This window comes from Anser cygnoides, chromosome 5 (assembly GCF_040182565.1).
Source record: "Anser cygnoides isolate HZ-2024a breed goose chromosome 5, Taihu_goose_T2T_genome, whole genome shotgun sequence".
Taxonomy (NCBI): Eukaryota; Metazoa; Chordata; class Aves; order Anseriformes; family Anatidae; genus Anser; species Anser cygnoides.
In genome coordinates this window covers 32,799,577-32,826,813 of record NC_089877.1, presented here as the reverse complement: position 1 = coordinate 32,826,813, position 27,237 = coordinate 32,799,577, and the positions used below count along the sequence as shown (strand labels likewise).

Sequence of the window (27,237 nt, the reverse complement as noted above, 5' to 3'; positions counted from 1 at the left end):
CCTGCTCCTATATTTAGCTTAGGGAAATTGCTTCTTTTTTATACTTTGGGCTTTTTTTCCTTTTGCAGGAGCCAATGGGAACTGTTTGGACACTCCTTCCCCTCCTCTTTTCCCCCTTTGAAACAACACCAGCTTTTTATCTGCATATATGGTGCACAGTTGTGCGTGTGCAAGATAGGGCTGCGCCTTCACGGAGGTTTGGAAAACTCTGCCAGGGGCCTTTCCCTGCTTCCTTGCTGCCTGACCCACATGGGCTCCGTGATGGAGCTGTCTGCAAAAATCCTTGACGTAGCTGTGACAGCCGATTCTGTCCTTTGTTTGTGTTTGAAGTTACCTGGGTGCCCCACGGGGAAGAGGAGACCTGGGAGGGAATCCACAGCCAATTTGTCTTTAAAAGCTGCTTGCATCAGGAAGGTGTTGCTTGAAGGTTGTGGGTGACATCATAGACCTAGAAATAATTCCTTAAATATGTGTGCAATTGCCAATGGCCCCTGCAGGAACCAGCATGCGAACAAACAAGACACTTGATCTCAGCTGGCTGATAGACGGTTTGTACAGCAGTAATCCGTATGGCAGTGAATATTTTCTGTAAATGTCTTGGAAATCAGGATGTATTCATGGATGAAAAGATGCTGATGTCATCGAGCCCTGCCTGCAGCTGCAGAGAAGGTAGAGTTTGTGCTGAAACAAGGTTGCTAACAATGCTGACCTTCTAAACAGCTCGACTGCACTAGGTCAGTGGTGTTTGTAGGTCCCATGTGAGGTGCTTTTGAAGCTGGTGTTAGTTTTCATGTTGGCACTAGCATTGAAAAAGTTCTCTTCAGACAAAAGTGCCTTGAGAACTTGAGTTTGTTTTGACAGCTTCAGTTTGGGGAAGGGGTGGGGCGGGCAGAGAGGTGATGTGACCATTATACAGTGCATGTCTGAAGTACTTTGCTTGGTCTGCATCCACAGTGGGAGGCTAGTAACAAAAAGCTGAGTGCTCTCATCCCTTGCGTCCTTTCCACCCCTCTGGCTGTAAAATGCTGAATGCGGTCCTATAAAGCAGCAGACAAAAGTGTAGGGCGGATAGATGGGTGTATGCTCTTATATGCAATTTTCCATGGTAATTATTTTTATTATTTTAACTAAGATTAAAGCCAATATAAACAGAAAGGAGTAGGTACTTTGAGTCTCCTGAGGGCTTGGTAGCCATAATGAAGTCGGAAGAAGCATTGAATAGGTGGGTCAGAGATCTGACCATTCCTCGTCTGCATTCCCTGTATTTTGCTAGACCAATTTACCTTGTTAAAACAGCACACCCAGCATCCCCATGGGCTCTGAGCTACCTTGTCTGGAGAGCTGCTGCGGGTTCTGCTGAAGAATGACTTGCTGGCTGCGTGGGGTGGAGGAGCTGCGCCGGGGCCATGCCGAGCTGAGCTGCAAGTGTCTGAGCAGGCACTGAGGTCACCCTGAACACTCAGAAGTGGTTAAAATGGTGAAACTAGTTAACTTCTGCTCTTTGAGATGTGGTCTCCATGACTACACACCTTCCCGTGCATTTTGAGAGGGAGCCAGTTTTCCAAGTCAGGTGCTGCTGACTCCCAGAACAGTGCCTGTGCCCTGCCGTGGGATGTGTGGCTCCTGGCTGCCATCCTGCTGAATAAGGTACTCTTGGAGCTGCCCGGAGTCGTCATTGCCCCTGTGCATGGCAGACAGGAGGGTGATGGTGGAAAACCAGCAGAGCAGTGGGGTAGCTGTTGTTGGGTAGCAGCTCATTTAAGAAAGCAAGTTGAAAAGACTAGTTTAGCCTAGCCAAATAACTTTATTGGTATACAAGGCCATAATCAATTAGCAAATGTGGTTTACAACTCAATATAACCACTTGCAAACTTGTTTCTGTAAAAATATGGGTTAAAGTGACCTTTTTGTGGCATAAATCAATGCTTGCAGTCTAGTAAGGAGACACTGAGTTTTTCTATTTCCCCTCCAGATAGTGTTTGTTCATTATGAGTCTGACTCAGTGAATCTGACATAGGTGTGTTAAGACAGAGTTAAAATATCCATGTCTGTGCCTGCTGCTGTGGGACTTGAGCCTGCGTGGCTGCTGGAGTGCTTTGTCAGTTCGTGTGTGAGCTGGGGGGCCCTCGCCTCCCCTGTGGGGCCTGGTCTTCTCTGTGGGGTAAGAAGGGGCAAGGAAGCCTGCAGGAAGGCAGCCTGGCAGGGAGACAGCCAGCTCTGGAGCACATTCAAGCTAAAACTCATGATTGTAAGTGGTCAAAGGCTCTGCTGTGTAAGTTACTAAGGGCAAAGCCCTTAGTGTTTCACTATACTATTCTAGGAAGTGGTTTGTTTGCTTGCCTGGTTTGAAGACTGTGGCTTGTTTTTTGCATCTTTCCTGTGTTTTTAGACTGTGTTCACTTCTGTGAAGTCTTTTTTCTGTGCAGGATGCATAGGAAGGTATTTGTCAGGATGTTGTGTCTTTTCCTTGATTCTTTCTAATGCTTTCTTTGAAGCTTATTGTGAGCAAAATTCATCACTGTCATAACCCAGCAGGATTTTTGTCCATTAAACCTATCCAACTTCACAGAATGGAGTTTTACTTTGCTTTTCTGCTTAGCTGAAGGCTTGGGATTAGATGGATTCTCACATCTGCTAACTTCCTATTTCATATCTTGTGATTTGCAAGGCTTAACCTCCCCTGACTTGTTAATGGATCACAAACCACCTGCTTCTTTACACTAATCCTTCAGAAATAAATAGCATAGCTTTGACTTGAAACTTCCGAGTTTGGTTCTCCGGGGTGAAAAGCGTGGAAGGCTCAATCCCAGTCTGAATGGGCTCCTTATTTACACTTTCACTGCTCTTCCACAGGATTGTGTCTCTGGTCATGGCTGTCTGACTTAACCGTTAGGAAAGTTTGGTGCTTTTGTGACCTTGGCCTTTTGTGTGAGGCATGGGTGGAAATGTAGAATAGTCTGACTGGGGGGCATTTCTTGTGACTGGTTGGTGCTGTGGAGGTTAAAGCTTTGGTACCCTCTGACAGTGTCTGCTTTGAGCTAGTGATGGTACTGGAGTGTGGCAGCTCAAGGGTTCTGAGCTCAAGGCCTTGGTGTGTCAGTCCTCCTTCCTCTTCTCTTTTCCCTCTCAAAATGCACACCTGCCAGCCCAGGTGAGGCCCTGTCAAACCCGAGCCGTGCCTGCAGCACTGCTCGCCCTGACCGCTGCTGGGAGCACAGAGAGGGGCCAGGAGGACCCGGTGTTGGCGAGCGCAGCGCCGTGCTGCCCAGGGCACGGGTTCGCAGCCTGCGTCAAAAGTTGGCTCCTGCGATGGCTCAGCTTTTGCCTTTCTGCTTGGCTGCTTCAGGCCAGCTCTACAACTTCTCCCTCCTGTGTTTTTCCTGTGACTGGTGTCTGTGGCCTGGCACACGTCGTGGGTGAGCCCCAGCGTGACGGTGACGTGAGTGAAGTCCCCAGCAGTGAGGGCTGCTGGCAGCGGGGCCGGGGCATCCTTCAGTGCTCTGCTGGCACAGCTGCGGGAGGAGGAGCCGGGCCTCCGAGCTCTGGCAGTGTGCACATACAGAGCGAGAGACAAAACCCACGATTTCTATTTTAGAGGTGAAGTGAGAGATAGGGCACCAAGTCATTAGAGCAATTGCTGTTCTGCCTGAGGCCAATTTTCCCTTCCTTTTATGCTTTCAGGCGAGAGCAGGAAGGGCCTTGGGTGGGGGTGTTTTGTTTTTTTTTTCATATCCACTGGCTACTGCTCTCTTCTACAAGACAAGACAAATGCTGTTACGTGAGGATTTTTGAAATTGTGTTAAGTGTTTGTGGAGAGTGGGGAAGATGCAGGGCCTGGGAATACTCCAGGCTGCTTGTGGTGGGCTGAGACACCAAGGCAACAAGCTATTGGAAAGATCTGTGGGGAAGAGGAGCCTCTTCTCCTTCATGCCCCTCCCAGCCAGCGAGTGGTTAGCTCCTGATGGAGGTGATTATATTGCTTACCAGGAGTTTCAGATGAGCTGCAGAAGCAAGTAATAGTTATTTCTGCAGAGCCCCTAAGCAAGTTGTTTATTCAGATATGTCCCTCAGGTCAATAGGTTTTGACATCATAGTTTTTCACTTCTTAACTGGCCAGCCACCTCTCATGCTATACTCAACAGCTTTCTGTCCTCTTGTTATGGACAAGGTACAGCTCCTCATCCCAACCCTGAGCTTTTCTGAAAGAGGACCTCTTTCCTTCGTCCTGACATTCTTGCTCTGGTCTAGACGCGATGGTTTGGTGCTCAGTACATAGGGTCATGTTTATGGCAGGGAACCTGCCCATCAGGGCCATTGCATAGACTTTCATGACTAATCTTTCTGTACAGTTTGAACAATCAGAGACTCAGGGCTCACAGATGCAAGAGACAATTATTTGTGATACTAGCACACGGTATACCTCAACATGGGAGAGACGTGCAATTCTCCCTTTGCATTTCCCAGTTAAGCACAGCTCAGCCTATAAGGCTGGGGTATGGAACAGCTTTTTTGGGCTGCTTATGCTGCTGCTCTGCCAGCAAGGATGGCTTTTTTTTTTCTTTATACAAATACTTATGTTGTTCTTCTGTTTCCTCCATCTAGGTGTGTTGTTGTGCTGTTCAACCCCAGAAAAAATAAGCAACACCATATTCTGAACAGTTCCAGGTGAGTGAAGTTTCAAGCTGGCTTGCTTTCTGTGGGAGATGAATTTCAAGGTTTTTATGGCTTGAACAAAGTGGGAGTTGTTGCTCCGGCTAAATCCCCTTTCAGTGAGGGTTGCCTTGGGGAGAGGCTGCCTGCTGGCTCGACTCTAGCTCCTTCTAATGTGGGGTGCTGTTATTGATGAGGCAACAGCTCAGAAATGTTGTGGCCTCATGAGGAACTTTTGCAGGCATGACATGGAGGGAGTCTTGCAAGAACTCCATGGTATCTGTATGATTTTTTTTTTTTACCTGAAACTATTTCCTCATTATTGGAGCCAGGACTGGGACATGGTCCTGCATCTGGAATAAAGGCATAAATATGAAGATAAACCTTGACTTCTGGAGTTTTTCCAATGCTGTAGGCATGCTGCTACAGACTTGAGCACCAGGGAATCACCAGGGCAAGTGTTAAGACGTCTGGTAAAAGAAAACTATTATGTCAGGCTATTACATGTGATTTGAGCCTCTTTCCAGTTTGTCCCAGCCTACTCCCCAGTCATGATGTATTGAAATGAAATCACATGTTGGAAATGTTTCTCAGTGTCATTTTCTCTGTTTTAGGAAAACAATTACAGCACTTGCTTTCTCTCCAGATGGAAAATATTTGGTTACAGGAGAGGTAAGTGTGAGAGGAGACACACCTTGTCCAGCACATTTTGAAGCATGGTAGAGTGTTAGAAAAATCAAGCCAGTGAGTTACCTTTACACAGAAATCTCTTTTAATGTTGTATCTTTGGGTGGACCAGCTGGATTATGGGTGGCTCTGGACTCCTGCTTGCAGTTTTTTAGTGTGCTTTCTTTCATCGGTTTTCATGGGACAGATCTTCTGGGGTGGCTTCTGTGGCCTGAAGATAGCGTGAAAATAAGCGAAAGGGAACACAGCATGGCTCTACTCTAGCCTAGTGAAGAGTACTTGGATGGTCCTTAATCTTGGACAGAGTTTATCATTGTTCCTTCAGGATTTCAGGAAGTAGCTGAAACTGAACAGTGTTGTGGAAAAAGTGAAAAGTGCATGTGGATTGAAGCTTTAGGAATAGGGACAAAAGATGCTGGTGCCTGTGGTTTGGCATTGTATGTTTGGCTGGGGGCGACAATTACTTCTTTTCAAACATGCCTAAGGGGGAGAATAAGGATGACTCCACCGCATGTCTATTGTGCATGAGAAGTTCAGAACATGGACTGTATGTCATGAGTTTGGAATTGCTGGATGTTAGAAATCCACAGAAATGTTGCCTGTCCCCCTTATGGTTGGGCTCAGTTTGCTCTTGTGTGTGATTAATAATAATTTATCATTAGTTTCTGTGCCTCTGTAAGACATGGGGAGTGAGCATGTGTGAAACACGTCCCCTCCTGAGCCTCAGCCACAGAGAAGTATATCACAGCCCTGTCAAGGAGGCTGTTCACTCCAGAGGTCCCTGGAGCAGTCACTGTGATGGCAGCTGTCATGCCACTGGGTAGCGCCCTAGCCTGAATCCTGCATGGATTAGGCCAACAGTAGAAACAGTAGTGTTTTGAGATGGAGGCTGCCTTGGCACACACAAAAAACAAAAACATGGATATTCCATCAGAGCATCAGAGATTTTGTTGTTGTTAACTTTTTAGTGAAAGCACAAGATTTTATACTGTAATTTGTTTTTAATTGCTCCTTATCCTCTAGAAGTTGTAAGGTATATAAAAAAAGGCCTTATAATTTTATATGTAATTTTCTTTTATGTGTATATAAGTAAATAAATTAAAAAAAACAAACTCTTTTTTTGTACCTCTCTGCTGCTCTATTCTTTTCATGTGAGGTAGAAAAAGACGTGAAAAATGAAGTGGATATTTTTCTTACTGACAACCCAAGCTTTCCAGTTTGACACTTCACTGGGGCAAAGGGCAAGTTTTGATTTAAAAAAAAAAAAAAAAGCTTTTCCAGTTATACTTGAAAGTTGATGTGTTGTTTTTTTTTTGCCTTGTTGCAAAACATGTCTCCTCTTGCCCTGTTGTAAGGCCATTTCTCTTTTTGTATCCTCCCGCATGCCTGACATTTGAGTTCGAACTTGGTGGAGTGGTGTCCCCTGCCGGTGTCAGCAGCCTCTTCTTGCTTGGTCCTGTGGGTGGTCCCCCAGGGAAATGCTTACTGAGTTCACTTTGTCAAACTCGCTTTTAGCAGCCTCATGCTAATTCTGCCTCTTAGCAACTTAGCTTCCTGCACGACTGGCTTTTCAGGAAGGAGAGCACAGAGATTTGTCCTTGGCATACCATGCACATCAAATGTCTTTTGAATATTTCAATACAAAGGAAAATTAATTTTTTTTCTCCCTATGGAGGCATAAATTGCTCGTGCATGGGGATGACGCAGAGCTTGCTTTTGGTGAACATTTATTATATGATTGAATATGAATTCAACTTCTTAAGGTCCGCAGGTTTATGCTAAGATGTTAGGAAATATATATATGTATATACACACATATGCATTTGTTTAAGTACAGTAATTGCTTGAAAGAGCAGCTGATTTAGCTCACTGTAGCATCTTGACAGCCAGCTTCAGACCTGAGCTCTGCTGTGCAGGAGAACTGCACTAACTGCAGCAAAATCTGACCATAGCACTTTTCTGGGCTACAAGCAGTTGCTTGGCAAAGCTTTTGGACAAGACAATTAAACATTCACAGTTCTGAGTTGCTAAAGATTTGATTTCTCCTTCTTGTGTTCGGAGTTGCCTCTCCCACACAGTCAAACGACTTAACCCTGATCAGAAAAGGTACTGTTTTGCCATGTTGCCATGGAAATGTTATCGGGCAAGCTACCGTTTTGACAGATTACAACATTACAACGTGAAATCGTGATAGACTCTTGAGTAGGATTTGCTCATCAGGCACATTCTTGGCCAACATTTCAGCTCATCTTCTGCTTCGTTTTATTTTCCTTGAATAACAAATAACTAAAAAAAAAAAATGAATTGTCTGGCAAAAGGTGCTGACTTAGCATTTCTGAAGTCTATGAGCTTCTCTTTCTTTTGACAACAAACATAAAGACAAAGGACATCTATTCTCTCAATGCCTTTCTCTGGTACTACCTTGCCCATATTCTTTCAGGCAGCATGCATTCATGTGTTACCTTTGTGACAGAAATGGTGCTGTTAGTCTCCCAGATGCCTCTCTGAAATGGTGCGTGATAATTAACTTGAACAGTCACATCATGACCTGGTTTGGGATCTCTGATGTCCATGTTGTGTCCAATGCCTTTCATTGCACTGAGTCCAGAGATGCAATGTCACGTAATCTTTTTCAGAAACTGGCCATGAATTCCCTTTGCAAAGATCAGGGATGTACATGAAAGGTAGTGTTATAGTCTTTGGGTGTTTTGTGAGGAGGGTAAGAAAAGGATTAAAGCAAGGGAGGTAGTCTTAGCGCCTTCAGACACCTGTTGAAATGCATATGCTCATTAGGTTGGCAGCCTCAACTTGGGCTTTAAAGATTTGAAAGAACTTGAGTCTAACCTCACCCTGCTGTGATTCCAGCAACTAGACATCTTTTTCCAAGCCCCCCCACTTATGTATGCTTGAATCTGTCAGAACTGCCCTCAAGAGTTACGTTTCCTGTTCTGTGTGTGTTCTTCTCCCCTCCAGAGCGGACACATGCCGGCTGTTCGGGTGTGGGATGTCGCTGAGAGAACCCAGGTGGCCGAGCTCCAAGAGCACAAGTATGGGGTGGCCTGTGTGGCATTCTCGCCCAGCTCCAAGTACATTGTGTCAGTGGGGTACCAGCATGACATGATTGTCAACGTGTGGTCGTGGAAGGTAAGTTCTTCAGGAGGTTGAGTGGACCACAGAGTTGTTAAGTTAAAAAGAGTGGGCAGTCTGTCATTAAGCTATTTCAGTTCTGTCTTGCTTTCTGCCCTTTTTTGTGTTTGTTTTTTTGACACTCATAGATGCAGACAAGCTTGGACGTGAGAGAAAGCTATGGTCCCTTAGGGATGGTCTAAATCACTTCAGTGCGGGGATATTCTCCAGACTTGGAGACACTTGACATCTTGCTGTCCTGTCAGAAAAGCCTGGGCTCTGAAACCTTGTCAAAGCCATGTGCTTTTTTAGAGGTTTGTTAGAAAGCTAATTTACGAGGTTGAGGAAGGAAACTCTCATCAACCAGGGATTCTTTGTTGGTGTAGTGGATGCCCTTGGCTCATTTTGCCTTTGTTGTGTCAGCATCTGTAATGCTTCAATTCCATCCTTGATGATTTGGAATGGGAATTTAAAGAAGGATGATGGAGGCCATGCGGTCTGCCATTGGGTTGAGGCAACATTGTGTGGAAATAATGCCTTTCTCTTATCCATTAAAAAACATTAAAGTGTGTGTTTTTTGTATTGAAAACAAAACAAAAAACCACACACACACATTTGTAGGCAGGCTTATGCTACGTAGGCTTGGAGCCTTCTGCATTAGTAAAAGCTAAGCATTTATGTGTTGGGTCAGCTCCTGCAACCTCTTCAGGTGCAGTAACCCTCTCTAAAAGATGTGTTTTAAAAACCACACTTCAGTGCATCTGTTAAATCTCATGTGATGTAGCTTATGAGTCTGCTTATTTAGTTTGTTACCCTCTTCATCACATTTCCTGTGCTTTAATTTAGTTCTCCCACATGAGCTGAAGTTTGGCCTTTCTATTATTTTGTATAGCTGACCTGCGTGGTGATGCTTTAAGCATGTGTGTCAGGGTTGGAAATTGAGTGCTCAGTCTTTTGGTTCTTTCAAGTTACGCGAATGAAAGTAGAAACTCGAAGATTAACATAATGCACAGCACGTGTGGGACTGCATACAGGTGGCTTTGTAAAAAAATATATTTATTTTTTAAACTCAAACTTCTACCACTCCTCCCTGGGGAAAGATGGGGAGGAGTAAAACTGAGAACTGGTCTTGGGGACAAGGAGCTCCTGTCGTCTGCCTGTTCTGCTTGGACAATGTCCATTCCCTTTTTATGTCCCTATCATTGCCACAGTCCATTTTCTTCTCCTTTTCCTAAACTTTTGACCTTCTGAAGTGCACAGAGAGGTGCAGCAAATTTTGCTTTGTATCTTCTAGTACAGGCGTGGGCTTTTAGTGTTCTGGGTCTTTCTATAAAGCTTTCTGCCTTTAAATAGAAGGGAGAATTTATGGAGGAACCAGTACTGTTTTCCTTATGGAAAATATCTGTTCCCTATCTTGAGTGCCTTTTACCTACACTGCTGCCTGGAGGCTGGGAGAGCTCCTCCTTGTGCTCGCCTACAGTGTGCCTTTCTGTTTAGAAAGGGAAATGAGTTTGCTTTGAGCTCCCTGTGATTGGGCAACCAGCGAGTGGAGGCTCAGACGCCAGTTCCTGCAGTCACTAGTGACTGCTGACTTGTTCTCAGTCCCAGTTGATGTGGATGTGGAATTGAATGTAAATGTGCTATCTGCCAAATCAGTGCTCCCAGCTTCTGCTGGGGAGGTTGTATTCAGGGTGAACAGGTAATAGTTTGGGTCTCATCTTTTCCCTGCTGCAGCTCTTGTAATGAGTATATGCCTGTAATTGAAATGAGTTTCCTTTTCTTCTGAGCAAAGAAATTAAGCTATCTAAATGATTATGTTTCCAGAAAAACATTGTTGTGGCAGCCAACAAAGTCTCGAGTAAAGTGACAGCTGTGTCATTCTCAGAGGACTGCAGTTACTTTGTCACTGCTGGAAATCGGCACATCAAGTTCTGGTACCTGGATGATAGCAAAACCTCCAAGGTGAGAAAAAGCTTATTGAGGTCAAGCTGTGAACAAGCGCTTTTGTCTTATGGCAGGGTGGATTTTGCCCAGGTAAGCTGTGGGAGCTGGGAATTCTTTGATTTTGCTGGGGTTCAGGAGCAGCCGTCCACACCTGGCTCTCAGGTTTTAATCTCCCTGTAGGATGGTAGCAAATGCATGCTGCTGCAGAGGCACCATAAGCTTGTTTTATCCTATGCTGAAGCAGAGGCATGGCTGCTGGGGCTGCATAGAATCATGCTTGTTCTTTAGTAGTCACATATTCCAAAGGAGAAAAAATAGAAAAGAGCTGCAGTTATTGAGCTCCTTGCAGCACAGTAGGGAGAGCTGTTTGATGTTGGTATGAGCATCTCAAGAGGTTGTGAATGTTATTTCTGAAGTTTCAAGTAAAGTGTTTAACCTTTTATCTGTCCTCTTCTTCTCTGGGGGACAGAATCCATGTCTGCTCATTTTTTGAGTGCTTATGAACAGATGGTCCTACTTCATGCATGGAGCACCTGTTGGCGTTTGGCATAAATCACAGATTGGCCATGAAAAAAGGTGGTTCTTCCGGGGGGGGTTGCTGTCTCTGAGTTGTATGTTTTTTATGCTGAGTTTTGGTGGCACTAGTCGTATTCTGTTCCACTGATGGTCGCAGTACACTGTGCAACCAGTGGGTCTGCAGCAAGTAAAACGTGTCACTACATTTCCTTGTAAGCTGTTTGCAGTTCCTTTCTTTGAGGCTCTTCAGCACTACATTTCCTTGTAAGCTGTTTGCAGTTCCTTTCTTTGAGGCTCTTCAGCACTTAAGGCTTGTTGTTCTTAAAAATAAAGTAAGTCTGTCTGCCTGGAGTGCTTCGCTGTGTTTCTAACAAACTGTTTTTTTTATTGGTAGGTCAATGCTACAGTCCCCTTGCTAGGTCGCTCAGGATTGCTTGGAGAGCTAAGGAACAACTTCTTTGCAGACGTGGCATGTGGAAGGGGCAAAAAAGCTGACAGCACCTTCTGTATCACATCCTCAGGCCTGCTGTGTGAATTCAATGAAAAGAGACTGTTAGACAAATGGGTGGAGCTGAGGGTGAGTTTTGTTCTGTCTGTCCTGTAATATTCATGCCTGCCGAAGCAGAGCAGGAACAACAAATAATAAAGGGCACTCAGCACAAGCTGGCCACCAGAAGTAAGAGTCATTGGGCCTCTGCCACTTTGTGACTTACTCTGGTTGGAAAGCCGGACAAAATGGCATTGCTTCTTGGCAGAGGGATTTTATTAATCATTGAGACTTTTTCATTCTCAAGTCTCAGTGTTACAGTAACTGCCCTTCTGGAAAAGCAATGTCCTGAAGTAGCTTTGGCAACTCTTGTGTTGTCCTTCCTTAGTTGGCCCATGTAAGTAGGAGTATTTGAAGGATTCTGATTTCTACTCTCTCTGCAGTGTCTAACCTGGCTCGTGTGTCTCAAATACAGGTTCCCTAGGTAGGAGGTAGTGGGTTTGGCTATTCTAAAATAGCAGGTCGGCCTACAGTTAAGAATTTTATAGGGCTTATTTTCATTTCAGTTGAATGTAAGATGCTCACCTGAAAGAATCCAGTGCATTAAAACCAAGGCAAAAATCTTTCCATGCTTTCTCTCAAGTGAAATACCTCTTCTTTTCTTTCCTCTCTTCTCTAAACTCTGCCTTTCACTCTCGTTCAGAATACAGACAGCTTCACAGTAAGTTGGAAAACAGTTTTGCATTGAACTCATCCCTGTTTCGTCACAGTCCATATTTACCATTTTCTGCCATTTGTAGAGATCCCATTGGAAGGGGGGAGAACATTTTTTTTTCTTTTTTTTTTCTTGTCCCCTTGGACAGGTAATGTATTGGTGCAATATTACAGGGAGAGGTGCTGCTTGCCTGACGGTGATACTGAATGTAACAAAGGAACAAAAAACAATGTTCAGAATACGGCTCAGGTGGAAGCTCCTCAGGAAAGTAATCTGGATTTTTAGCCTTTTTCTTAGTCCCAGAGGGCTCGAGTTCACTTCACTTCTCTGACCATGATTCCTTTGTCTGTCAATTTGCTATTCTCTCTGTTGTGTGTTTGGTGACCTTTGCAGTGAAAGTGCGTTGCTCACAAGCCTTGTACTATGTCCTCTTCAGACCACTGTGGCAAACTGCATCTCCGTGAATCATGATTACATCTTCTGTGGCTGCGCTGATGGCACTGTGCGGATTTTTAACCCTCTGAACCTTCACTTTGTCACCACGCTGCCGAAGCCGCATTTCTTGGGAACAGACATCGCAAGTGTGACTGAGGCCAGGTACTGTGGAGAGGATTGAAGGGGGCAGGGGAGGCTTGTGTGGGTTAAAACTGTTCCCCAGGCTTTTGCCATCTGGATTGTGCTCTTTTTATGGACTAAAATTGGCAGTGTGTGGCAGATCTCCCTGAGTTCTAACAGCGTTGCCCGGCATGGCTGTGCTAAAGCCCAAAGCTGGTTGCTAGATTACACAGCATGTCTTCTTCCTCATCTCCCTGGAATTGCTCAGGTCTGGTGGACTTTTGATTTTAGTTTGCTCTGAGCAAACAGGCAGAGAGGGTACAGGATGCTGCGGCACACTTCATTTGCTTCTGTACCATGGCACATCTTTTGCTTATTGCTGGTGTAAGGGCTGAAGACTCTCTGTAGCAACTTCCTTACGTTGTTAACAGATGCCCAGGCTTTTGTGTGGTATTTTTTCAAAGGCTCTGTTGCAATCTTTTATCAACCCAAACCTCCTACTGTTTCCCTCAGGATTTCTCCTCCCTCAATCATGTACTTTTTTGTCTTGTTTTCCTCCATTGCCCCAGTATCTTCCGCCTTGGCTCTCGATTTCTCACCTTCTGAGATGGGTAATTTCCCAGTCGTCTTCTGTTGCCTCTTTTCCACTGCTCTTCCTAGTGGGAAAAGGAATCCAAAGGTGTATGAATCCACCAGCCATCATTCTAGTGGATATCTGGAGTTCCAACATCTACAGAGATATACTATTTTTTTTCTTGAGTGTCTCAGCATGTTTTCTCTAAACTTGTATTGGGAACTTGAGGTAAAAAGTTCAAACAGTACATTACATAGCCCTCCTCCAGAGGATCAGTGGAATGATAATCCAGTAATGAAGCTGGAAAAGGAACTATCTCAGTTTAAAGTTTTACCAGTTTCTGGTGGTGCTAAGCCAAGCAATTGCATACACAGACCCTTTAAAAGTACTGTCTGCTGCTCTCATCCATCAGTCAAGTAGAAACATTCATATGATTCTTAAGCATGCATTTTTAAGGTTGATTACAATCTTAACATTTTTTTTTATTACTTCCAAAAAGCTTGAAAACACAGGACTCTTTATATTCCCTCAAATGCCAGAGCCTTTCTGTGGGATGCTGGTTGTCCACAACTGCCCACAACTGTATTCATGACTTGATTTTTTGATAGGGTCTGGGCTGCACTCTTAGCCCTCAAAGTTTTTCGCTTGGAGAAGCAGGGCTCCAATTGCCTGGTGTACTTGGATTCATTTTGGCCCTCAACCCTGCATCTCCATCAGTCCTTTTAAATTGCCTGATCTCAACACCCTAACACTCTGGCTATAATTACGTTACTCAATACCATTAGCAGTGCTGTGAGATGGGTGAGTTCACCTCAGATCAAGAGAATAGCTCCTTCTCTATGTGCATGGCAGCAGCACTTAACAGAAGACCCCTGTTGAGGAAATACAGGGTTCACATTGGCACAGTCGTGTTATAACCTGGGAAAGGGAGTGTTTCCTTCTTCTACAGAATCCCTCTGTATTTAAGTTTGCTTCAGAGAACCTGCCTGCCTAGAAAGGACTGTGCCCATCTGCAGTTGCCCATCTCACGAGTGCTCCAAGCAGCCCCAAGCTGGCCTTTGTGCTGGGCAGGGGGGGAAGGGAAGTATGTCAGACAAGTGGCAGCTGAAATGAATTATTCCTTTGTTCACTGTGCTGATGTGCTCCTATATTTTAAGTAGCAGCACTCTTCCCCTTGGTGCTGCACAAGAGCAGTTCCTGCAATCAGTAAACAGAAGGTAGCACACATCAAAAGTCATTCCTCCATCTTCCCCTTTCTTTTGAGATTGCTTGACTTGGATTTTACCACTTTGTTATGCAGTGGTAAATGATGATGACCTCAAGTGATGATCAAGTGTCCTCTTTGGTGGTCATTCAGGGAGAGCAAAATGCCTGCCTGTGGTGGGACTCTGGTTTGGATGGTAAGGAGAATGACTTTTGCTATGGGACTTTCTAGTTTCCTTTGGGACTTTTCTTGTTCAACTGACAGGCCTTCCCAACCAGCTATTCTCTCCACCTTTATACGCTGCAGTGTGTTGTTGATCAAGCCAGATCCGCGCAGTGAATTTGAACTCCCATACTTGACCTCCTTGCTCAGACCCCAGGAGAGCACAAGTTAACCAGGCTGTTGTTCTCTCTTTGCACAGTCGTCTTTTCTCTGGTATGGCTGATGCGAAGTATCCGGACACAATTGCTTTGACGTTTGACCCCACCAACCAGTGGCTCTCCTGTGTGTACAATGACCACAGCCTGTATGTGTGGGATGTCAAAGACCCGAAGAAAGTGGGCAAGGTGTACTCTGCTTTGTACCACTCTTCCTGCGTGTGGAACGTTGAGGTAAAGATAGACGGGGAACATCGTCTGCAGGTGCAAGTCTTGGTTTTCGAGTCGTGCTTGGGGAAGTCATCTGAAGAGCTGCCAAATTTGAATACAAATACTTAAAGCGGAGAGAAAGAGTTGACTCAGTTTTCTTTCTGTGGTTACTGTGGTTGTTATGGGGCTTGGGTTGGAGCTGGAGGCAGTTCTTTGGCAGCACTGCAAGTGCTGACCAAATGTTTTAATTGCAGTGTGTTACTGGGAAAAAAATATATCTCACCACTAAAAGGTGGGAGGTGACAGAAGGGACAGAAAAGGATAAAGCTGGATGGAAGAGCTTCTTTCACCAATATGCGTGTTTACTGCTGACCTCAAAAATAGGTGTTTGAGGTCTGTGGTGAGGAAGTGCTCCAAAGGCAAAGGAATGAAACAAGTGATAAGATCTCAGCTCAGGATTTGTTAACCTATTTACCAGTACATCCTGCATTAGATTCACAAATGGTTATTGTCTTCCAGTCTGTCTAGTTGACTTTTCCTCAGAGGGATGGATACGGAGATACAGGAAACAATGCAATTGATAATACGTTGATGTATATCCTAACAGTTATAAGGAAGAGGAAAAGTGGAAAGAACATGTGAAGAGGTTGAGGACTTATTGAGGATTTATTAATCACTTACCTCCCTTTCCTTGTGGTTTATAAATCCACAGTAGTACTTGAAATTATCAGACAACAGTACAGTGTTGTTGCATGGTCTTTGAAGTGCTCTTTGAACCATTAGGAGCAAAGAATGCTGGCTTATTGCAGGCTTCTTAAAGGGATATTCAGGGAAGCTCATTCAGCATTTGTTTGAAGCGAATATGAAGCTGTGGTTTAGAAACAGGTTTTCCTTAGGAGAACTCCTGTCTGGCTCTCACCTTTACAAAGCAGGGAGGACAGCTCTTTCATTTACTCTGTTTTGAAACTTGCTCCTGGTAGGATGCCAATGCAGGACACTCTCATTCAGAGGTTGCTTTTACCTGCCCTTAGATGTATCCAGAGGTGAAGGACAACAATCAGTCATGCCTCCCCCCTGGTTCTTTCATCACCTGCTCCTCTGACAACACCATTCGCCTGTGGAACACTGAGAGCTCCAACATTCATGGCACAGCACTGCACCGCAACATCCTCAGCAATGTAAGATCCCAGGGTTTGGTCACCGCCTTGCTCTTGGGGTTGCTCTTTTTTTATGCATAAGTATTCCCAAGTTAAGGCCCAGACTTCTCTGGACCTTTAACTCAACACAGGCTTCTCTGGAAGTAGAGCACAAGTCTAGTAAAATCTGTGGACCTGAAGAAACATAACAGGAATAACAGATGTAAAGACAGCTTGTCTGAAATGGCCCTGAGTACTATTGTTTTTTCCATAAATCACCCAAGGATTCACCAAGCTTAGTCTTTTCCAAAACAGTTCATGCCATATGCTTCAGGAGGGCTGCTTTTCTTTTTCCCAATCTCTGTATTGTGTAACCACTTGGAGATTCATTTGGAAATTTCTATTAAATGAGGCAGAGACTCGAGAGAATTGAATGAGGAACATTTTACCCTCAGTTCATCTATACTAAGGGTGAGGATACTCATACAGTACAGTGATTGCTTATGGACATTTGCTTCTGCTGCCAGTTGTGTTGGAAGATCTTTGGGCACAGCAGCCCTAACCTGCCTGTTCTCAGCAATGTGCTCATGGTGGAAAAAGCTCCTTCTTTTGAACTCCTCTCAAAAGGCATGGGCTGACTTGGATGATGCTCAGAAGTCTTTCAGGTTCCTGCTCTGTCCTCTACTACATTGTAATCACTAATCCCAGAGCTTTTTTTATTGTGCAGGAGATGCTAATAGTTTCCAGCCAAAGGGTAATCTTTTGCAAATGGTGGTTGTGAAACACATCTGTGAAACTTTTATGCTGCAATATGAAGGGACCAAATGTTTGCTCCTAGCTAAAAGTTACCACCAATTACAGAATTACTGCCAATGAAATTTATATGTGGGCCAGGAGCCATGTTTCTAACTTCACTTTAATATTTTGTGTCTAGTTAGTATTTTTCTGGGTTTATTGTATTCCCAGGACTTGATGAAAATCATCTATGTAGATGACAACACTCAGGTACTTCTGGACACAGATTACAACTCAGGAGGAAGTGCAGACAAAGCTGACACACAAGTGATGGATACAAAGGTGGGGATACGCACTGTCTGCGTGAGTCCCAGTGGGGAGCACCTGGCCTCAGGGGACAGGATAGGCACTCTCAGGTAATCCCGCGTAACTTCTCATGCAGGGTGAGGGGTGGGCCCGCATGAGAATCAAAACCAGATTTTGCTAGTTTTATTAAGCATACTAAAATCAGCTGTGTTATGTCTTAGGATATATGAGTTGCAGTCTCTGCAGGAAATGCTGAAGGTGGAAGCCCATGACTCTGAGATCCTATGTCTGGAGTACTCCAAACCTGACACAGGTAAATGCAATCGAGGTCCTTCCCTTTTGCATATATATGAATGTAGTGTTGAACAAGTCAGAATGTCCAGCCGTGGTATGTCAGAACCTTCAATGGATTTTGGAGCAGGCTTGTAGCACTGCGCTAGTAGACTGAGACTTTGAAAAAGGCATCTTTCATGTACTCTTCCTTGGAATATTGTAGGTTAAGATTGAAACTTGTTCTGTCTGCTATTGTGGTGTCAAATTCAAGGGCATTTCTTAGCATCCATCCCTGCAGTTTGCTACAGTATGTTTTGTTTCTAAGATGACTTAAGAAGCTGTTTTAAAATGGTGAGTGGAAGAACAAATGGGCTTTCAGTAATGGTCTTGCCCTCTTTTTAACTTTCTTACAGGGTTAAAGCTCTTAGCTTCAGCCAGTCGGGACAGATTGATTCATGTCTTGGATGCTGGAAAGGACTACAGCCTGCAGCAGACCCTGGATGAACATTCTTCTTCCATCACTGCTGTGAAGTTTGCAGGTAGATAATCACAACCTCCCTCCAACATTGGATTTAAACACAGCTCTTGTCCCATTGGACATAGTTGTGTCTGTGAAGTAATTTGAACTGCTTAAATACTAAAAGTAGGTCAGGCTGAAGCTGCTGCTGCTTTTTCTTGTCATCTGTAGCTATAGTCCTAACAGAAGGTGCCTCCTTTTCCCATCTATTTTTTCCTTCTCCTTCTTCTTCATTGAAAAATCCTCTCCTGATTGAATCCCCAGGAGTTTCTTTAGAAATCTGTTTTCTGTAATGATTTACTCCCTTTAACCGATGTCAGATGATTATACGCTCTTCCTAGTAGGAACTGCTGTGGAACAGTCATCCTCCAAAAAAAAAAATACAAAAAACAAACCAAAACCCCACAGAAATATTTTGGGATTAACCAGTCACAAGTAAATTTGTCATTGCAAACCAGTGTGAGGCTTTGCATTCATGATAATGGAGCACACTGTATCCCCAGCACTCTGTTACTTCTGGTGGTCAAAGACATCAGTGTGGTGTGGTGTGCAATTGTCAGGGAGCAATAAGGACTGGCTGATCTGCAGGGGAAGAGGAGCCAGTAGTCAAGGGTGACAGGAAGGCCAGCAGAGCTAGTGGCCTCACTGGCAATAGGAAAGTCCCGCAGTACCTAAACAAGGTGGAGCAGACTAAGTCCAGTGACAGTAAATAGATTCAGCCAGCAGTCCAGAGCACCAGACAAATCCATAGTGATGAGACAGGTCCAAGAACAAGCCAGGAAGACAAATCAGCAAGTCAGGGTCAGCCTGGAGTTGGTATGCAAGGTTGGTCCCAGTTCAGCGATTGCCAGGCAAATCTATAGCAGCAAGGCAAGTTCGAGTTCAAATCAGGAAGCGGAGTGTGTGGGCCAGGGTTTGGATCAGTGGGGTACATGGCCAGGTGTAGGTGTAGCTGCAGTGCTGCTGCAGTGTTGCTCAGTTGGGGTTCAAGGACGAGAACCTGACCTTGAAAGTAGCTCTCAAGTGAAAGGCTCAGGTGAAAGGACCTTGCTGAAGCTTCATGGAGCACTTTCAGGGAGCCTCTGCTGAGGCACTTTCAGGCTTTTTCTCAAGTAGCTCCAAGGCCAGCAAAAGTTCTCTGACAGCTCTGTCTTACAATGAGCTGGCTTTGAGTGCAGCCAGCTGAGCTAGATGGGGGAGGCACACTGAAAGCCCTGGCAACTTAGGCCATTGTGCTAGTCTGTGAGCTAAAAGCAGTCCTGCTCTAAGTGGGTGCAGCTCAAGTGTGTGATATTGTATCCATTTTCATTCCATTGAGTTTTTTCAGGTGTTGTTTTGATGAAGAAATAGATTGGTTACAAAACATTGTTAAGGGAAGAAGGAAATCCTGACCTGAGTAAGAAAGGGCAGCGAGAAATATGTGACTGATTTTGAGGAATAAAAATTGCCTATTGTCCATTTTCAGCTTATACTGAGTGTGACCCGCCTTTCTCTGGTTATATTGCCACAGAGTGCTGTGGCATACAGAGAATAAGAACGTGAGCATGTTACTGGGGGAAAAGACAGAATTACATCTTAATTTGTTGCATAAGTCCTCTGTGTTAAGACGTCATGCACTTTGAGCATTATCAGATTTTTGTCCCTGAGAAGGGGCTTCTGTATTGCTGCAGTGTCATACTGCTAAGGTAGGAGTCAGTTTTAGCTAATCAGGTCTGGAATAAATGAGCAGTGGTATAAATGGAAGCATTTCTTCCACCTTGTATCTCTATCTTTTGATCGTCTCCTGCCTTTTTGTTCCAGCCAATGATGGGAAAGTGAGAATGATAAGCTGTGGAGCAGACAAGAGCATCTATTTCCGCACTGCGCAGAAGGTAAAGTTATTGCAGCTTGCTGTGTGTTTTTTTAATAATCTCTCCATAAAGGAACTACTTTAAAGAGCAGTATCAGAATTCTGTAAGTGCTTGTTGTTGTTTCAGCCTCAGTGTCTCCCACTCTGTCTCAATACAAGAGATTACATTTAGAGAACTATTTCTGTGAAGCATGCAGGGCTCCCAGCCTGACCTCTCTCAGCAAGATTCAAAGTAGAGAACTGTCAGGATATCTGCTTTTCTTCTGCTGTCCCAGCTATTGTGAAGAGTAGTGAAAGAGTATGGGCTGGAGGAAGGAGTTTGCTGTGCCTCCAGTCCCAGCTGCTCTCAGCACACCTGGTTAGAGGGAAGTGTTGGTTTGTGTTAGCTGTGTGAGAGGATCTGAATTTAGAAGTTTTTAATAATGGGTTAACTACTTGATTTTGACATAGTCCTTTACCTGCATGCTTAGACAGGAGAAGGAGTTCAGTTTACCCGAACACATCACATTGTTAGGAAGACCACTCTGTATGACATGGATGTGGATCCCAGCTGGAAATATGCAGCTATTGGTTGCCAGGATCGTAATATCAGGTTAGTTTTCACCTCTTGTCTTGAAAATATTCTTGCAATCATAAATGAGTTGGTCAGAGCAGTCCGAGCCCCATCATTGTTCCTTGATTCTTTGCCACAGCACTTTCAGACTGATCTGAGGTCTCACCTCAAACTCTGAAGTTGAACTCTGCTTTTTCCCTTGCTGATAACAAACAAACAAACAAACAAGTGTGGATATATAGTAATGTCCATTGGATTCTCGGCTTCTCGCTGGGTTGCCCTGCAGAGCAAAGCCTTTCTACTGAAGAGAGAAAAGGTGCCTTCCATGGCACATCATTGAGCTGTGGGGCACGAACTTCTGCACTATGGTAACTTTTACTTTTAAAGGTATGCCCAGTGAGAAGCTTTGAGGTACTGTGAAGTAGCTGGGACTGCAGGAGCTTAAAACTGAACTAGATGTGACTGTCCTTTTACAAGTGGAGTCCATTCTCTGCTCCCTTTTTATCGATTTCTCCAGCCTGTCTGCTTCCGCCTTCAAAGCAAAGGAGAATCTCTGTAGCTGTGTGTCTCTTGTAGTATCTGGATGACGTGCTGAGAATTCTGGACATAGCTCAACGCCACTGCTAAATGTCATTTGTTTTTGCATTCTCATGTAAATAAAGGGTCTTGCTCTCTTAAACCTTTCTTTTAGTATGAAGAAACCACAGGTATTTTTATAGTAAGGGTGGACTGGCAGGAGCTTATTATGAGCTGTTCCTGCTACATAACCATTAGCAACCATAACAAGGCATGGCAAGGTTTGCTCCCTCCCATTCTACTTCCCTTCAGTGCCAGCATGCTATACTTGTTCTTGATTGAGAATCAAACCTGAATTTTAAATCAGATGATCTGCTTGATATTTTATCACCCGGTCTTAGGTCCTTACGTTACTTTCCAGGTTGTTTCTTAAACCATTTAAATGATTGGTGGTTATAGTTTGTAGAGGCTGCAGCTCTACTTCCCGTGGTTAGGCCCTGTTCCCTGTATCTCATGTGAAATGTCCCCCCCAGGGTTTTCAACATAAGCAGTGGAAAGCAGAAGAAGCTTTACAAGGGATCCCAAGGTGAAGATGGCACCCTCATTAAAGTAAGTTGTTTTCTTTCTTCTTCCCTTTTCCTTTTTCCTGCTCCTCTGAGTGTAGATTAGAGCTTAGAAAATGAAATATGAATCTGAACACAGTAATGTTGTTGGTTTTTTTTGCTTGCTCTCTACTTTGCTTATCCTTATCCTGCTGCTGGTTCCTACTACCTCCATCTTTAAGGGACAGTAAAGTATTTGGCTATCAGGCTAAAATAGGAAAAGGGTCAGTGGACGATGATAATTTCTCTCTGTCCCCTGTCTGAAGTGAGACACAGTCCCATGCTGCAAAAGCAAGCAAAACTGCAACAATGTCCATCAGGAAATACTTTAGTCTCCTTACTTCAGTCCTTTAATTTTTTGCTCCAGAGAGCTCATTCTGGCCTTCTTGATTATTGTTGACAGGATTTTTAGGTGGAGTCGCCTGTTGATCAGAGTTGAGAAATGTCATTGCCGGAGGGCAAATGCAAGTGAAAGGCTTTACAAGTTGATAAAATTAAATAGCATCTATGCTGAAAAGCTCAAGTTCTTTGTGCCCTGGAGGGCTGAACAAACCCAGCACTATTTAGACAGTCTGTTCGTGTTTCACACCTGCTGAGTGTATCCAGGCTTGGGGTAGCTTGCCTGCTTCTGCCACTTGCCTGTGCTTCCACTGGTAAACCCACATGCATTAAAGATTTAGTGTTAATATTGATGCTAGCACATTGGTGTGTGGAAGAGTTGCATTCATGTCTTTAAAGGGGAAAGACCAATTGACACAACCAAGGTATCTCTGCTTAAGTTACCAAACAAGCTTCTTCATTGTTTTTGTTTTCACTCATTTTTACATTTTCATATTTTTATATTTTTTAGAACAAATATTTCTGTTCAGCTGCACAGGCTTAGCAATATTACTGATGGGTGTAAATAACTGGGTTAAATAAAGGAGAGGAAAGCAAACAGCTTTGTTCAGTGTCACCTCTTCTTTTTTACAGAGAGAAACAAGTTCTCATTCTCTGTGTCTATTATATTCCTATCAAGTTTTTATAAGCCATAGTAATGAAAATGAGAAATTGATGGTAAGCTCAGGTGTCTGATTATATCTTTCTCAGAGTACAAACCATGAAGTGTTGCTGGAAGCTGGATTTTTTTGTTTTTAATACCCTTTTTTTTTCTATGTGTAGCTCAAGTGGGGAATCTCAATTATTTTGTTTGTTTTTAGGACAGTTATGTAACCAAGGGATTATAGTTGCCTCTGGAATTTAAACTTTTTTGGTATGTTGTTGTGAGGTCATAACATACGTTGAAGTTTAGCAAATAGAACCCAAACAGTGACATCTGAAGCAAAAGATACAGCAACAAAATAAACATTATTGAAAAAAGCTATCATTATTTTAACATTGTGGCTTCTTCAAAAAACAGACATTTTCACTCTTGATTCCTCAAAGTTCTGCAAAGCACAAAGCATGGCATTTGCTGACAGTAGCTATATTTGCTGTGTAGTGCTGCTTCAGTTGTAGTGAGGTATTTGATCAAGGCTAAAAGAATAAATGGGTGTATATTTAAAAAAAACACAAAACAAGCCGAAGTTGTCAATGCTGGAGATTTGACCACATCATCATCAAAGATGCTTTTTCTCTGTTAGTTTCTCTCCTCAGGATTGGAGTCTGAATATTTCACTAAAGTCTGGCAGCTCTGATTTTATTTATTTATTTTGAGTCTTCTATTTTGTTTTGGTCATTTGGTAAAAGAAAATAAGACCTCAGTGCTTAAAAGAAAATGGGAAACAGTGGTATAAGCCTGTCCATTGGTGATGGTGCCTTCGCAGTCATGAAGGCATTCAATGTAAAATGTTTATAGTCTCTGATTAGGCTGGAAAATTGTTTTCTAACTGTTTAGTTATACTGGACGTTTGTCCTGTGACGCTGGGCAGCCTGGTACTCAACTGGAGTCTTGTGGAGCTACTTGCATTTTGTTTTGTTAACAACTATGGTTGTCTTTGCTGTTCTGGACTGTTTTCATGCAGTTTGAAAGCACTTTCTCACTAGATCTTCGCACTTTCTTACCTCCTAAACAGGTGCAAACTGATCCCTCTGGGCTTTATATTGCAACCAGCTGTTCTGACAAGAACCTCTCCATCTTTGATTTCTATTCTGGCGAGTGTGTTGCAACCATGTATGGGCACTCAGGTAGGGCATGTAAACTTGTGGAAACACATTTTTCTGCTGATGACTGTAATATTAGTGTCTGATACTAGTCAAAGCTTTCTGAACGTTCCTCTCTGCCAAAGTTTACCCGTTGGGTATTTTGGACTAGGTTATATTTGGGTGAGATTGTAATAGTTTATTTCATTGCAAACTTTTTTGAGACTGCATTTTGCATTGGAAAACGTAAACACATGCACATGTATGTCTGTCAGGCCACGTATTTGTTTGCACAGTTAATGGTCTGTGTAAGATAGTGTATGCTACAGTTCTACTGTATTCTACAGTTATACTATTCAGTGTATGCTACATTTCTTTATGACATACTCTCAGCTCCTGTCATGCAGGGGTTATTCTGTTATAGACAAGAAGAGACTTCAGTCTGTATGCTTATTTTGCCATGGTATAACCTTTCTAATCTTAGGTGGTTATAGTAATTGGGGCATATCGATCTGTGAAGTGTTTGACTTTAATCAGTCTGTGTTCAGCACAGCGATTCAAATTCTATTTGGCTAATGATCTGTTCTACTCATTGAAATAATTAAAGGAAGGTTTATTGATCATGCTTTATTTCACACAGAAATTGTAACTGGGATGAAATTCAGTAATGACTGCAAACATCTGATCTCTGTTTCTGGTGACAGGTAAGGGGGATTTGTTTGTGATACCAGCTCATACCATCTTACACTACATTTAAAGTTTGTCCAGAAGGAGGGTAGATTTATTTCATGAGGAATGTCTTATGAAGTCCAAAGAAACTTCAGGGTGTTCTAAATCTGAAATGTGCTCTGGCAGAAATTATCCTTCCATAGAACAAGACATCCATGTGAAATGTTTTTCTTGTGGTTTTCTGAATGTAGGTACTATTATAGTAAAAGGAAAGGAAACAGGGACATGGCCTCTTACTTTACCACTCTCAGGTCCGTAACATAATGCAGTGTAATGGAGTTTGTGATATTCTGAACAGTGGCGCCACAACATTCTCTTACAGTACCCCCATGTGTAAGGTTTCGCCAGGTGAATGGGCCTCTCCAGCAGCAAAAAGGAAAGGCCTGTCCCCAGTCTTCCTGTTCCTGTCCATACGGTCCTCTTCCCTGCTCCCTAAGCCAGTTGTGGTACAGCTGACCCCTCAGTAAGCTGATTCAAGTCACTAAATCAGCAGCCTCTGGCTCCCCAGCTGAGGTTTCTGCAGATTATTGAGCCAAATCAGCTCATGAAAACATTAAATAATCACCAGACTGAGCCTAAGGGAAAAGCAGAATATATGCCAAATGTAATGATTGTAGAGGTGAGCAGACCCACTGCTCCTGGAATCAGTGAATGCTTAAATCAGCTGAACCTAATAAGATTTTCCTTTGAGAAACAAGGCTTCCTGGAGTGCCATCTCAAGACCTGCGCAACCCAGATTCTCTCTTTCTCTCTCTCTCTCTCCTATTAATAAAACACAATTGAACTGGAAGCAGAGTTCTAGGGAGTCTGTTGTTACAAAATGTAAAATATATCACCTTTAATTGCATCAGGTTGTTATTTCTTTCTTTTTTTCAGTAAAAAGTAAATAATCTGTTTTTCCTTATATCTTTCATGTGTGTAAATAGATTAAGGGAAAATTTGTAGAATAAAGACCCCTTTTGTTGTGAATTTCTGATAAATTCCAGAAACATGGAAGGTTTGAGGTACCCAGCGCTGCATGTGATTTAGTGCAGTGTTCCCTTGTTGACATGAGAGAGTGTCATTTTCTTCAGTAAGGGTGTGGAGGAGGTGGTTGAGAAGTGAGGAAGGGATTCTTGAACAATTTAGCGGTAAGGAGCAGAGAAAGTGCCTTTTACAAAGGAGAACAGGGAAAATAGTCTGATCTCATGCTACAGCATGTGCAAAGAATGAAACTGGGAGGAGAACAATGGAGATGAAGAAAGGCACAAGGATTGGGAGAAAAATACTGCACGTTCAAAAAAAAAAAAAAAACCCAAAGGGGTAGGTGGGAGCATACTTGTGCAAAGCTTTTTGTAGAATGCTAATGTATTTAATGCATTTACAAGTTCATTCTGTTTGCTGCTTATCTCTAGGTTTGATTGCTGTGGGGGCGGGGTAAATGAACAAACCAGATTTGCTTGCCGAATTTTGTTTGCTGCTTTTCAGTGTTGTCTCAGCAGCAGATTATAGGTGCTGTTATGTTCAAGAGAGATGCTGTTTGAGGAGAAGCAGCTGGCTGCCTTAGGTTGCCATAGTTCCCAGATGCAGTGCCTCACAACTTTCTCTTCGCTAAAAAGCTGGGGAGAAGAATGACATTTTCAGTGGTGATGGGAAGCTTCTGTGTCTGTGTGAGATTTGAGTAGCTGGGAGTGATGTTCCTCGTGTGTGACAAAGCTCAGGGACTGGGGGCAAGAAGTGATTTGTCAGTTTTTCGTGAAATGGTGTTTTGTTGTTGTTGTTGTTTGCTTCCTTTTGGTGTGGCATGAAAAAGAAACTTTTTAAAATGTCCTTTCATGAAACAAACAAAAAAAAATAATGGAGAAGATGCAGGCATTCAAGATCCTGGTGCCTTTGGTGTTTGCCTCTGGTCCAGGAGACCTAAACTTTTTACAAACCCGCAAGGAAGGAGGGGAAAGCCCCTCACTGAAAATTCCTTGGTGTATTGGAGTACTGATGAATAGGGTGACACTGACAGATCTTGAAGAACTTGATTAAATACTCTTTGGATTCCAAAGTAGCAAGCATGATGTTATAAGTGATAGCAAAAACACCACCTCTGTTTCTACATCAGTGTAAATACACCCAGCTAGACAGGAAAGATGGGTGAGATGAAAAGAATTAGTTAGCACTGAGGTTGCATTTCAAAGAAAATACTGGTTGCTTTATTGTCTAGTAGCTGAAGATGAGATACAGTATTCTCTAATGTGATGAGGAATTTATTTTTTGAAGCCAGATTTCTGAAGAAAATGAAACCAATGAGATGACACTTTGTTTCCGTTTCTTAAACACTTTAAAATCCATTGACCAAATTCCATCACATTCCTTAGAAGTTTCCTGGGGAGAGTCAGAATAGAGAAGTAGAAGAACTACCCTGGCTATAAAAAGAATGACTGCATAAGTTTAACTGTTAGTACACCACAGAGAATCAATGAGATGGAAGGAGAGACTTTAGGAAAATCTTGCCCATAGGGGAAGGTGCAACCAGAGCCTGCAGCTTAATTGATGCTAAGAGGATGTAAAACACATCTGTAGAGAGCCAGACTTCATTTATCCTGCTGACCATGGAGTAACTTGTTATGACATTTCCTTCAGCAGCTGGTCAGGTAGGGGAATAAAGGTACAGGATAAGACATGAGCCTGTGCAAATTTCTATACAGTTGCTCTAGTTCATAAGGAGTCTTTGCCAGGCAGGCTTTACATTTTTGTCATGAGGCTAGTGATGGGATTGAATTTCCATGAAGCTGTTCCTGTGTTTGTCTCTCCCCACCACAGTTTAGAAGGTCTCTTGTTTGCCTTTGCAAATGAAATTGATAATGTTAATAAAATGAGCTGAG

General features: G+C 43.3%; 1 protein-coding gene across 8 annotated transcripts in view; it reads left to right on the top strand.

Annotated features, from left to right (window-relative positions):
- The window catches only part of MAPKBP1 (mitogen-activated protein kinase binding protein 1), a 93,744-nt gene that overhangs the window by 44,406 nt on the left and 22,101 nt on the right, over nt 1-27,237 (top strand). For 7 of the 8 annotated variants that reach the window (XM_066997781.1, XM_066997777.1, XM_066997775.1 and 4 more), the window contains 17 exons: nt 4,603-4,665; nt 5,265-5,322; nt 8,311-8,481; nt 10,288-10,425; nt 11,318-11,500; nt 12,114-12,131; nt 12,562-12,722; nt 14,880-15,069; nt 16,077-16,223; nt 17,148-17,332; nt 17,444-17,535; nt 17,909-18,034; nt 19,813-19,883; nt 20,332-20,453; nt 21,464-21,539; nt 23,587-23,698; nt 24,294-24,357. In XM_066997781.1, coding sequence (XP_066853882.1) covers nt 4,603-4,665; nt 5,265-5,322; nt 8,311-8,481; nt 10,288-10,425; nt 11,318-11,500; nt 12,114-12,131; nt 12,562-12,722; nt 14,880-15,069; nt 16,077-16,223; nt 17,148-17,332; nt 17,444-17,535; nt 17,909-18,034; nt 19,813-19,883; nt 20,332-20,453; nt 21,464-21,539; nt 23,587-23,698; nt 24,294-24,357 — 1,977 coding nt within the window. The remainder of the gene's footprint in view (nt 1-4,602; nt 4,666-5,264; nt 5,323-8,310; nt 8,482-10,287; nt 10,426-11,317; nt 11,501-12,113; nt 12,132-12,561; nt 12,723-14,879; nt 15,070-16,076; nt 16,224-17,147; nt 17,333-17,443; nt 17,536-17,908; nt 18,035-19,812; nt 19,884-20,331; nt 20,454-21,463; nt 21,540-23,586; nt 23,699-24,293; nt 24,358-27,237) is intronic. The other variant, XM_066997779.1, reaches the window with a different exon arrangement.